This window comes from Vicugna pacos, chromosome 27 (assembly GCF_048564905.1).
Source record: "Vicugna pacos chromosome 27, VicPac4, whole genome shotgun sequence".
Taxonomy (NCBI): Eukaryota; Metazoa; Chordata; class Mammalia; order Artiodactyla; family Camelidae; genus Vicugna; species Vicugna pacos.
Genome location: NC_133013.1, coordinates 25,453,948 through 25,467,262, shown reverse-complemented (window position 1 = coordinate 25,467,262; position 13,315 = coordinate 25,453,948). Strand labels below are relative to the sequence as shown.

General features: G+C 46.4%; 1 protein-coding gene across 1 annotated transcript; it reads right to left on the bottom strand.

Annotated features, from left to right (window-relative positions):
* Positions 1-5,536: 5,536 nt before the first annotated feature.
* Positions 5,537-12,292, bottom strand: CYP1A1 (cytochrome P450 family 1 subfamily A member 1). The gene is made up of 7 exons (XM_006208745.4): positions 12,202-12,292; positions 8,947-9,810; positions 8,263-8,389; positions 8,085-8,174; positions 7,868-7,991; positions 7,632-7,718; positions 5,537-7,467 (listed from the first exon to the last, which is right to left on the bottom strand). The coding sequence occupies exons 2-7, from the start codon at positions 9,781-9,783 to the stop codon at positions 7,182-7,184; spliced, it is 1,551 nt and encodes a 516-aa protein (XP_006208807.1). The 5' UTR covers positions 9,784-9,810; positions 12,202-12,292; the 3' UTR covers positions 5,537-7,181.
* Between the last annotated feature and the right edge of the window lie 1,023 nt (positions 12,293-13,315).

Below are 13,315 nucleotides of genomic sequence, written 5' to 3'. Positions count from 1 at the left end.
ACACCTGAACATGGTTGATATTCCAAAAAAGGCGGTCAGTTCTCTCGTACCCCACTTTGGTTATGGTTCTATAGTCCACTTCAAACGATTTTTTTAAGCTCTCAGGAGAATCAGTCTTCCATCTTGTGGTGGTTCTCTACTGCAAGCACTGCTGTAGCCCCAGAGTTCAGTTGGATGTCATGCCTACTCTTGCATCCCCATCACTTTGCACAGTGCCTGCCAAATAGTAGGAGCTAAAAATAAGTGTCTGTTGAATGAATGAAAGGATTGTCCTAAGAGCCCCTACATAGACTCCCCAGAGCTCACACTGGGAAGTGCTAGTCATATCTGAAGTCAGTTGGTCAGTCATTAAACTTTGGAAAAAAGATCAACAACTGCTTTAATTCAACTAAATGAATTGCTCTGCTTAGAGAATTACGCTGTGTTGTTTTTGAACTTTGACCTCCTGGAAGGATCAGTCATCCAGGCTTAAGATTTTTAATGCTTTTAAACACTATTGAGTTTCTCCAGGGGGAGGGTATAACTCAAGTGTTAGAGTGTATGCTTAGCATGCACAAGGTTCTGTGTTCAATCCCCAGTATCTCCTCTAAAAATAAATCAGTGAATAAGCCTAGTTACATCCCCCCTCAAAAAGTTAATTTAAATTAAAAGAAAAAACACTGAGTTTTTCACTTGGCCTACAGAGAGTGGCAAATACATTCAGAATTGGAAAAGGAAATCACTGTTTTTTCTGAACTGTGTCTCCATTCTTCTTTCTCTAAGGACTGGTCATCTGAGAATTTCAAAGATTCTCCCCGAGATGGGGATTGTTTCCCTTCTTGACCGGAGCACAAAAAAAAAATTCACTCTCATTAAGTTCTTTCAGAAAACACAAACTAGTAGCCTCCTACTTGTTAAAACACATTCTAGGCCTCACTCTTAAGAGAGTCTTGTTCAGTAAGTCTGAGATAAGATTCAGGAATCTGTATTTTAAAAAGCTCCACAGGGAGTTCTGATGCTAGTGGCTAGAAGACCATGCTTTTGAAGCCACATCAAGATCCTTGTTTAGCATTAGATGGAAATGCCTCCTAGCACCACCACTCCTTCCACAAGCCTCCCACCACAACCCCACATCCAGGGCACATACAGAAACTGACATGGCTCACTCCTCCAAAGCCTTATTTCTTTCTTTCCTTTCTTGCCTTTTTCCCTCTGCTCTGATGGCCCCTACCCTAATGCATATCCAGTTTTACACAAAAGGTATATTCTCTCAGCAGAGTCTAGAATTTGGGGTGTTCATTCATTGCACTACAAATTCAGACTAAATATTAGCATTTTACAGAATTAGGGAAGGAGGAAGGCATGCTGTAACATTGTTCCAAACATTTTGTCTTTATAACAACCACCAGCTATACAGACTCTCTTTATGTGTTAAAATTGAACACTAGTTGGAACAAGAAATACACACCATACGCCTGGAAAATCTTGTGGTAAAAGATAGCAAAGAAGCTATCAAATACTACTAGGTTTTTGTTAAAAGAACTCATAAGCCAACTTGAAGAGGCTCCCACTGGTCAAAAGTAGGACAATTTGGGCATCAGTAAGAACAATAGAAATTCATCAAGTATATTAAGATCTATGTGTCACTAATGATAATTTTTAAAAACTTAATTGGAAACATACTTAACCATACTGCTGGTACTCCTACTCCTACTTATTTACTCAAGTGAAATTAAAATCTATATCCACATAAAAAATAGTACATGAATGTATGTGGCAGCTTTATTCATAATTGCCAAAAATTGGAAACAGCTTAAATGTCCTTCATCTGGGGAATGGATGAACAAGCTGTGATAGAGCCATACAAACAATAAAAATGAACAAATTAGTATGCAACAAAATGAATGCAACAAAATGAATCTCAAATGCATTATGCTAAATGAAAGCCAGACTCAAAAGGCTATACACTGTATAATTCCATTTGTATGACATTCTGGAAAAGACAAAACTATAGGCACAGAAAACAGGGTTTGCCTGAGGGTAGAGAATGGGAAGTTTGACTACAAAAGGAATGGGGATGGTGATAAAACTGAATGTCGATTGTATGCACTTGAGAAACTCATAGAATTGTACACCAAGAAGAATGAATTTTACCATATGCAAATTTGATATTTTAGATTGCAAGATTTTATCCTGCAGAGAATTATAAAATCTCATTTTCTCAGCTGTTTGTCAATTAATTGTACTTTTTTCAGCATAGAAAAAAATATAACAATATAAAACCCAAAAAAACACAGTGTCACTGTTGAAGGATTCTAGAAACCAATGCATTATTTTGAAAAGTAATTAAGTGAAGGGAAGGAATCAGTATATAGCTTGCTTTCCTTATGCTATCTGTACCATGAAGTAACCAAACAAAAAGAGGAGGGGAAGTTCCTCGAAAAAGTTTTCCAGCTAATAAATGAAGAAGAAATGACAGAATATAATTTTGCTACCTCTAATGAGCTAAAGGCTCCGGGGACTGAACATCAACGGTACTAACATCACGGAAGAGAGAAAACCAGACGTTAATTGCTTCCGAATGGAAGAATATAACACTGTTTATGAAGTAAACTTATCCCCCAAAAATCAAATCTGAAGCTGAACAAACCTCTAGATCCAACTACCAATTTACAGGAAATATACTGGACAAAGAAACATATTAAATAACCACATAAGAGATGCAAGCAGCAAAACCCAGACAGTGAGAAATTCTACAAGAGAAACAACCTGGTTTTTTTCAGCACATTTCAAAAGGAAACAAAAAAAGGGTAAACCGGTATAGTTTATATGAGCCTTAAAATACAATCGCAGTAGGTGGATTTTGTTTGGATCCTGATTTTTTTAAAATACTTTGAGAAATGTTTTTGACATTTATTAAACAATTGGAAGTTCAGAAACCTTAGATATTTAATGATCTTGAGGAATGACTAATTTTTAAGCATGGTCTTGATTCTTGAAAGTCCTTTCAGAAATACATACTGAAATATTTTCTGATGAAATCATATGATGTCTGCTTGAAAATAATATGAGGTTGTCAATGAGGAATTAGTGGAACATGCTTGACCATGGGTTGATGGTTGTTGGGCTGGATGATAGTATAGTGGGATTTATTATGCTGTTACCCTGTCTACTTTTATGTACGTGCAAAAGTCACCATAATAAAAAGGTTTTCTTTAAGTAACAAATATTTCAACACAAGTCACTGAACAGTATCCAGCTTTACCAAGGTCAGTGTAGCCTTACTTGGTATATTAATATCTCTTAAATAATATTAGGCATGAAATGGTTAAGAACATCCAGAGCTATATAGCAGTCGAGAAGTTTCACATTTCTCTGAAAGGATAGCAGTGTTTGTTTATGGCACATATATGAGGCACTATGAGATAAAATTTAACAATGATGTTTGCAGTGACAAACTGTAAGAGCAAATTGTAACCACAAATAACTACTATGGCTGTAAGGCGTAATTAGTAAGGAAAATTAGTAGAAGATCTCAACAAACCAAAAGTAGCCTTCCTGGTTTGATAAAATAGGTAGAGTTCATATCAAAAATGTAGGATAAATCCTTGATTCTTTGCCTTTGCTTTTCACTTTTTAAGACAATGAATTGTGAATTGGTACTTCTGAAGATGACCAACTAATTAAAACCATATATATATATATGTGTGTATTTATATATATATATATTTATGAATTCATGGATTCAAACATATTTGATGGGTTTTAATCAATGGCAATTATTATTATTAATATTTAAGTTGTACTGTCTTTGGCCTGTTGGAGCCTCTTCAGTTTGGCTCCTGAATGGCTTGATCCACTCCTGGTAGTGTTTGTGGCTTCTTTGCCACCTGGTACGAGCGACTGTTCTAGGCTCATCTTTTATGTTTTCTGCCCCAGATCTGTAACCAGCATTTCTCCAAGAAGCCCTGAATGGTAATCTAGGCATAAGGAATGCTCATTGCTATGAGTTGGTCATTGTTTCTAACACTTAGAAAATATATATTATATATATATATATATATATATATATATATATATATATATATACACACACACACACACATTATGTATTATATGTACTATAACGTATAACATATTATATACATATACAACATATATTTTTTAACTTAACTTTCTCTGTATTATGTGTATCTCCTTTTTTCCATACCAAAAATCCTGGTTCTCAAGGATACAGAGGATGATGAATTAGAATAATCTCATTATTAGTTACTCATTTGTTTTAACCCACATTACACTATAGTCTCAAAATACAAATACTAATATTACCATTGCCAATATGATTACTGAAAACAGTTACATAAATTGTTTTGCATATGCTGTCCCCATTCCTTCCCCTTTTTTTTAGAACAAAGGCTGGCAAACTTTTTTTTTTTTACTGTTTTAACCACTTTAAATTGCATAATTCAGTGATTTTTAGTATACTCACAAATTTATACAACCAATCCCACTATCTAATTCCAGAATATTTCTACCACCCCTAAAAGAAGCCCTGTACCTTCCATTCCCCCTGTCCCCCATCCCCTGGTAACTCTCTGTCTCTTTGGATTTGCATGTTCTAGACACTCTATATAAATGCAAGCAGGCAAGAAACGGCCTTTTGTGTCTGCCTTCTTTCACGTAGCATGATGAACTAACCCATATGATTTATTTTTTAAGTAAATGTTTAGTTATTTTTGAAGTAAAAAAATAAGTCAATACAAGAATGATCGGGCACCAAATTCCTCATCCTCCTGAATAAACAGGGTTGCTCCAGCTGACTTCAGCTCATTCCTTGCAGTAGCCTGAAACCCTTGTTAAGTGGGAGCCATCTACCCCTGCACATTGCATGAATAGAATCACCTGGCCACTGTACGATGCTTCAGGAAGAAAACTGGACTGGAGATCACAGCCTAAAATGCACCTCCCTCCAGCCCCTTTGCCAGAACAGCTCCTGGCTATGTGGATCCAGCCACTGTCCCTACTTGGCACCACAACTCTGCCATTCCTGATGAAGAGGGATGACTTCAGTGTTGAAATCTGAACCACAGTCTGCTTATGGGGCCCAACAATCAAACATCTTGTTCTCCACCTGTGACCAGAGTCCATCTGTTGGACTTGAGCATCTAATGACGTGAGACCCAAGTGAGACTGCCTCTCATCCTTCACAGAGGGCCCAGCACAGATATCCCCAAGACCTAGTAACATTTCCCAGCACCCACTCCCCCACCCACCCAGCCCACCGTGGCCCTGGGCCTCACCCTCCTGTGCACATCTATCTGGTAGAGCCCTGATCACAATGAATTGGATGATGTGTTAATGAGTCAGTTCCTCCAACCAGCTTGGGAGACTCTTGAAGGTATGGACTATGTTTTATTCACTTTATTCCCTCAGTGCCTGGTCCAGAGAATATTCTTCATCAATATGTGATCAGTTAGAGAAGGAAGAAGGCAGTGAAGTGAGAGGGTCTTGTGCCCCCACCAGACTGTGAGCTGACAGAGCAGAGGCTTCACCTCTTTACCGTCTCCTCCGCTTCCTCCTCCCCCAGTAAAACCCAGCACAAGGTGGGCCTCAGAGAGGGCATGTAAATGAATGATGGCTTTGCTCAAGATTCAAAACATCTCCACCTATAGGACTTCTGGATAACATCTTTTTCTTTCTTTCCTTCTTTTTTTAATTGAAATACACTCAGTTACAATGTGTCCATTTCTGGTGCACAGCACAATGTCCCTGCCATGCATATACATACATATATTCCTTTTCATATTCATTTTTATTAAAGGTTATTACAAGATATTGAACGTAGTTCCTTGTGCTATGAAGAAGTGGATCATATCTTTAGCTCAGGCAGGTGTTTCCTACACATTTCTGGATAGTTGGGTTAGAATTTTCTCCACTGTACTCTATAAACCGTTTTAAGCTCTTATATATAATAAATGCAAACATGCAAGAACAACACAGGCTAAAATAAAAAGCTCCTTGTATACAAACATTTTCAAAAGATATTTTAACACAGGGCTTAGAGAAAGGAGACCCAGTAGAAGGTGACTGAATTACTACCCCCTCCCTCCTGACCTGGTCCCGGTGCCTGGATTTGGGCACTCCTGCTCTCTACTCCTCTTAGACACAAGTCCCTGGCCCATCTTGGACAGGAATAGGGACCTTGCAAGGCCAGGAGGCAGCTCTGTTCCTGCCTGCAGAGAAGAAGGCCATCCCCAAGGCACAGTGTCCCAGGCCCCTGGGATCAGGTTGTGCAGGCTTGGTTAAGTGGGGAGTATCCTGGATTGCTTCTCCCCCTCACTCTTGACAACTCCCAGTTATCAAAGAGATTGGACTCAGCCATAAAAACCGACAACATAATGCCATTTGCAGCAACATGGATGCTCCTAGAGAATGTCATTCTAAGTGAAGTAAGCCAGAAAGAGAAAAAAAAATACCATATGAGATCGCTCATATGTGGAATCTAAAAAACAAAAACAAACAAACAAACAAAAACAAAGCATAAATACAGGACAGAAATAGACTCATGGACAGAGAATACAGACTTGTGGTTACAGGGGTGGGGGCGGGGTAGAGGGTGGGAAGGGATAGACTGGGGTTTCAAAATTGTAGAATAGATAAACAAGATTACACTGTATAGCACAGGGAAATATACACAAAATGTTATGATAAATCACAGAGAAAAAAATGTGACAATGAGTGTGTATATGTCCATGAATGACTGAAAAATTGTGCTGAACACTGGAATTTGACACAACACTGTAAAATGATTATGAATCAATAAAAAATGTAAAAAAAAAAAAGAGAGATTGGACAGGCCCTGGTATGACCTGCTGTAACCGTTTCTCAAGCTAGCTAGCTGCTGGGCCCCAGGGCTTCCAGAGAGCTTGTCAGAGGATTCCAGAGGACTGAGGACCCCCTAACCCTACCAGGTCTCCTAGCTCAAGCAAAGCTTCAGAAGGGTTCATCAGCTCCTGTGTGGCCCATGCTGTATCCACTGCCTCTGGGCAGCATGCAGAGGGACAAGTTCAGGGTGGGGGGCAGGTATGATTCCTCAGGTTTGCACACAGCTCACACAGCAAAAATTCAGCCAGATAGTATCCATGAATTTCAAGCCAAAGCTTAGGTCCTCAGGGTCAGCTAGGCTGCAGGGGTCTCTGCTCCTAAGAGCGCATGTGCACCTGGAAGTGCTCACAGCGGGCATGCTTCATGGTCAGCCCATAGATGGGGGTCATGTCCACCTTCACACCTGGGGTCACACTGAATTCCACCTGCTGCAGCAGGATGGCCAGGAAGAGAAAGACCTCCAGGCGGGCAATGGTCTCACCAATGCACTTCCGCTTGCCCATGCCGAAGAGAATCACCTTCTCACTCAGTGTCTTGTTGATGGTGCCATCAGGGGTAAGAAACCGTTCAGGCCGGAACTCAGATGGGTCATCCCACAGCTTCCTATAATCGAAGAGAGGCAGCTGAATTGGCAGCTTGGGGGCTCAGAAGCATCGAGTGGGTTGAGCCCCAGCCCAAAAGAATAGGATTTAGGCAAGTGGCCCAGGGATTAGCAGAGTGTGAGGCTCAGGAGAGGATAGAGCTCCCCCCCACCACTCTCAACTTACTGGTCATGGTTGATCTGCCACTGGTTCACAAAGACACAACGCCCCTTGGGGATGTAAAAGCCATTCAGGCTTGTATCTCTTGTGGTGCTGGGGAGGGAGGAAGCTCAGTCAGGCTCAGGGCCGGCCACTAGGAGATCCCCCTGCCTCCCATATCATGTCCCTTCCAACACCCTGATTAGGTACATGGACTGGAGTAAGGCCCAGCATCAGATAGCAGTGGATCCCTAGGGCCTCACCTGTGGGGGATGGTGAAGGGGATGAAGGACGAGTGTCGGAAGGTCTCCAGGATGAAGGCCTCCAAGTAGGGCAGCTGAAGTCTGTCGGAGAGCCGAGGCCACCGCACCCTGCCAATCACCGTGTCTGCAGAACACAAAGGACCAGACAGGTGAAGGGGCCACTCAGACCTTGGCTGGGCCGCCTGCCTTGAGCACTCTAAAGGAAGCTACCACCTACCCAGCTCCTCCTGGACTTTTTTCTGCACACTGGGGCTTGTCACCAGGTACATGAGACTCCAGGAGATGGCAGTTGTGACTGTGTCAAACCCTAGCCAGAAGAGAACAGAGGGAGAAGTTAGATGGCTGGTGGGCCAAGGCAGCTGGGCACAGGAAGGGCACAATGGGGTAGCTCATACCAGCTCCAAAGAGGTCGAGGACGACATTAACTATCTGCTTATCCAACAGCTTGATATTGGCATTCTCATCCAGCCTCTTGTCCTGACAGTGTTTGATCAGGCTGTCTGTGATGTCTCGGATGTGGCCCTGGGTACGGAGGCCCACAGGTGAGCAAGATCCCAAACCTGGACCTGCCTCTCCAGCTTGGCCTAGTCCCTCACCTAGTCCCTCACCATCCCTAGCACCTTCATTCAAGAGGTGACCGCCCCCACCCCTGAGGCTGCCATTCCAGCTTCTCTTGCCTCTCCAAAGCTCTCTCCTGACTCAGAATACCAGCAGCCCCAACTCAAGGGACACCTGACACAGAGCCTGGTACCATTATCATCTGGATGTGCTCTTTGCCCTTTTCTCTCCCCATGAGGCCAGAAGACCAACTCTAACTCATCCTGGTCCCCACAACAACTAGCCCGGGGTCCTGCACGGACTCGCTAGTCAGTGATTATTGCTGCCTGATGGAAAGACAAAAGGGCTGGTCAAGAAAAAGTTCTACTTCCCTGCCAAGGATGGAGTCTCCTTCATCACTGGCTTCAAAATCCCAGGGTGAAGGCCTGTGAAAGCCTGTCAAACTCCATGCCGCTCCAGTTATCTCTGACCTCCTGACCCTACCTGCTCCCTACCACCCACCGCCTCTCCCCAGCCTGTACCTCCTCAAACGTTTTATAGTGTTCCTTGACCAGCTTCTGCATGAAGATGTAAATCCTCTGATTCAGGTCCTTGTAGAGATCCAGGGCAGTGTTGGGCAGGTAACGGAGGATAGGGATAAAGTCGGCTGGGTTCCCAGAGGCAGCCACCTCCCCAAACTCATTACCAAGGTTGACTAGGCTAAGCAGCTCTTGGTTGTCATGGTCATAGCGCTGGCCAAAGCATATAGCACTGATGACGTTGGCCACTGACACCACTACATACTTGTAGGGGTCAAAGTGCCCAGGGCCTGCCATCAGCTCCTGAAACTTGCCGAGGAGGTACTCAGCCTCCTTGGTCACGTGCTCCTCCAGGTAGCAGGAGGACGAAGAAGTCGGGTCAGAAGCAATGGAGAAACTCTTCAGAGCATTCTGGGCCAGGCGCCGTCGGGCAGCCCACACTGGTCCAGAGTCTGGGTTGAAAGTCATGCTCTGCCCATCAGACACCAGAGTGAAGCTGTAGAAGTCGGGCCGGCCCTTGAAATCGTCGCCCTGCCGCACCAGGGCCTGCCGGATGGTGTCCAGGCCGCTGAGCACCAGCACAGGCGTGCAGCCAATGCGGATCTGCAGCACGTCTCCATAGTGCTGGCTCAGCCGCGACAGGGCCACATGTGGGCTCTTCCCCAAGGTCAGCACGTGCCCGAGCAGGGGCCAGCCCCAGGGCCCTGGTGGACTCTTCAGGCCTTTGGGGACCCGAGACTGCCAGGCCCTGACCACCCAGAATACAAGGCAGAAGACGGCAGAGGCCAGGAGAAGCTCCGTGGCCGAGATGGGGATGGAGAGTCCAAACACAGAGAACATGATCAGCGTAGAGATTCCAAAGTGGTGCTGAGAGATGGGACAGGAGGAAAAGATCAACACATCAGACGGGGGGATAGGAGGAGCCAATGTCCTAAAGTGTCAGCATGCTGTTCAAGGAAAGGGTAAACCTTATTCAGAGCTGCTCACTGAGTGCACTAAGGGTAGAGGGAAGGGGGAGAAGCTGTTTATTGAGCTGCCACGTGTGTCAAAAATTTCAGTCATTCTTTGTTCAGTCCTGGCCACAGCCTATGTGGTAGGCTGCAATGAGGCTCAGAGAAGGTAAGTAACTTAACTAAGGTCACAAAGCCAGGAAGTAAGTATAGGATCCAAATCCCAATCCAATTTGCCTAATTCCAGAACACCTTCTCTTAACTGTTGCACCAATCTAAATGTCAGTCTGTGATTTCCATAGAGCACCTGTACTATAATTTACTTCGTATTTTTCTAAAATCAACTTTAAATCCACCCACTTAGCATCATTTCAAACAATAATATCTGTGTGAAAGTACAAGTTTGATCTTTTTTTCCCTTAACATATATTAAAATAAACAAATAATCAATGCGTATCACCCAATTCCTCTGGAGTATGACCCACCAACTTGAGAGAACACGGCTGTTAGAACACTAGGGATCGTCCACTCCTTCAGCCTCATTTCACATTTGGGGAAACTGATCTCCAGAGAGGGTACTCACTTGGCTAAAGTCACCCAGCACTCAGAGCCGGGACTCAGATCTCTTAAGGAAAGCTCTCTGGTAAGTCTCCAGCCTGCCATAGGCACCTCCCTTTGAATAGTGGTCAGATCAATTGATGAAAAGGAACTGTCCCAGAACACTCAGTTCTCTGCTACTCAAACTCAGGATCTAGGAGATGCTGCCAGCCTCTGGGACAGGGTGAGGAGGGGACGGGGACTGCCGCCTTACTTACTGTCTAAGCCACATTGCCCTCAGTCTCGGCTCTTTGAGTTCAACTGACCCACAGTTCAAAGGCAGCAGGAGGCCAGCTAGATGGAGGCTGCCAGTCACAGAACTCCAGGCCGGGTTTTTACTGGGCTCAACTCTCAATGAATGAATAGTCTGGGCCTCCCCCATTTGCCAGTCATCAGAGAGCTGAGAATTAATGGAAGGCCCCCAAAGGCTGCAAGAAAACTCCAGACTGGAATCTCAGAAATTAGGAATGGGTCTGACTTATCAGAGGCTCAGACAATACTTTCTAGGTTTGGTCTAGAAAGGGTGTGCAAATTCCTGGACTACTTTCTCCAAAGCATGAGGCTCTGACTGGGACATCTTCCTGGTGCCTTGGACTGGAGATCAGGACCCCCAGTGTTCCAGGCTCTGTGGCATGGCCTTGGACTGGTTATTTTACCCTTCTGGGATCCAGTCACGTCACCTGAGAGAGGAAGGTGGGAATGTGATCTCTGATTCAGGGTGCCCAGCTGGATCTCAGAGAAGAGAAAACCCAGATCTGATCAGGGGAAACTCTCAGTCTGACTAGTGAGGTTTCCTCACAGAAGAGCCACCCAAGATGGGCAGGTTGTATGGTTCCCACCTCCGCTACTATAGCCATCTGTCCAGGGAGGCTTCCTGGAGTTGCTGAACCCCAAGGCACACTTGACTCTCAGAGTGAACTGGGGAAGCTGGTAGGCCTTGGTATGCCATGGTGTTCCCTTCTGCACACTGGGTGCCTTCAAAGACCTCTAGCCTTAGTAAGATGTTAGGAGGCCAAAAGACATGTGACTGCTGAGTTTTCAGGGACTGGTGGTCCAGCTTTCTGCAGCTGGCAGTCTCTCACACTGACTGCCTCCAGGCAGAGGGCAGAGAAGGCAGTCAGTGAAACAGGGAAGGCCCCTGGGCAGTGCCCAGGACTACCCTCAGATCACTTTCCCTTGTTCCAGCCCGCAAATCTCACCCTGAACAAGTTATGCCTTGGGAGGGTAGTGCCAGCCAGGGGTAGCTTTTAGATAAGGCAGGGTACAGCTGGTAAGAACCCAACCTGCCCATCCACCCTGACCACCCAGGGAGAAACCTCCCTTCTCACACAGACTGAAGGAGAGCTGCACTTGCTCCCAGCTTCCCACACCTGTGTCCTTATTCCAGCCTCCCAGGTGGCCCTGATGGGGAAGCCCTTAGGCATTCAGGGAGTCAGTGGGGGGTGAAGCTGGAGCCTGGGTCCTAGAGTCCTGAGAGGGGAGAATTTAAATCTAGAGTTTTGGTAAAAGGTGTGGGACCTTGTGCAAGTCCTGCCTTTCCTCCCACCCCCGGCCTCAGTTTCCCCACTTAGTGAGGGACTATCTCCTCACCAATGACACTTTTAGCCTCCTTTTTTGAGGTGCTAGACAGTGGCTACCTAGGAAGACTTGGAGGCATTAAAATTTCCTTTTTCGGGCAGGAAGAGACAAGCCAGAAATCCCCATCACTCACCTGCAGCTGTGAGAAGGTACAGAGCTGAGCTGAGAAGAATGGCCTCTGGAGCCAGGGACCCCAAAGAAGATCAGGGGAGGCTCCAAGGAACTGTCACCTTCAGGGTAGGGGAGAAGGCACTGCCACCTTTATAGGCGGCTTTTGCATGTGACCACGCCTCCTGGAGCCGGGGATGGGACAGAGGGAGGGGCAGCCTGGGGGTTGGGGGAGAATGGCGGCTCTAGGGTGAAGGGGGGAGGGGCGGGGGGAAGACGCAGGAGAACAGGTAAGAAACCACTATGAGGACGCCTCATCCAAGTGCTGCACTCAAAAGACTGAGGGCTAGGGACACCTGGGACCCCCAAATCCAAGGTACCCCACGGATAGCACAGAGTCCAACTGAGGAGGGGTAGGGGGAGAAGTCCCAGGACAGCTCGAAGAGAGGGCATGGGAGGGCTCCATCCACGGGCACGGAGACCCTTCACCCTCATTTTTGCACCCACCGAACACTAGGCGTGCAAGCGCTACCTCCTCCCTACTAGCGGGCCGGGGCCAGGCAGGCAGGGGCGGAGTTACCGGGTGATGACCTCCTAACCCGGGTTACTGAGTCCGGGCTCGCGTGAGAAGCGCTGCGACCCCAGCCCCGAGGTCACCGGGGCCGGAAGGCCAGAGGCGCCTAAAGGCTGGCCCCTTCCCCCAGAGCCCCCGGAGCCCGGGAGACCAGTCCGCGCTCCCTGACGCAGGGGCGGGAAAGGATGGAGAACGTGCAGTCTCGCCGAGCGCGCACTAGCGGGGACACGCTGAGCCGCCTCTCGGGCCACTTTGGAATGCTTCAAACCAGGGGTACTGCCAGCCAGACCCACGGGCCCTCGAGGTTCCCTCTTGGCTCCTGGGGTTGTCATTGCTTTGGCAGGCAGAGAAATCGGGCAGCAAGTGGGTATTCCGGTAGCCAAGGAAAGGGTGAGAGAGAGGCCCTCGGGCCTGGCAGGAGAGGGGGCCCAGAGGCCAAGGAGGGGGGCGCCCGGTGCAGGTGCCTCCGCAGGATAGCGTGCATATGCCTGGTACATGCCTCCAGGGGGCAGAGGTCAAGCGGCCCATCCCCGCCCCACCTGGTCGGGGGCGCGGTGCCCGGGAG

What these genes read in the sequence shown, in the direction of transcription:
- CYP1A1 (XM_006208745.4), bottom strand. Translation starts at nt 9,783, where the DNA reads ATGTTCTCTGTGTTTGGACTCTCCATCCCCATCTCGGCCACGGAGCTT. An exon ending in CCTCGACCTCTTTGGAGCTG is followed by an intron (nt 8,175 to 8,262) that starts GTATGAGCTACC and finishes TCTTCTGGCTAG; the next exon opens with GGTTTGACACAGTCACAACT. An exon ending in AAAAGTCCAGGAGGAGCTGG is followed by an intron (nt 7,992 to 8,084) that starts GTAGGTGGTAGC and finishes TGTGTTCTGCAG; the next exon opens with ACACGGTGATTGGCAGGGTG.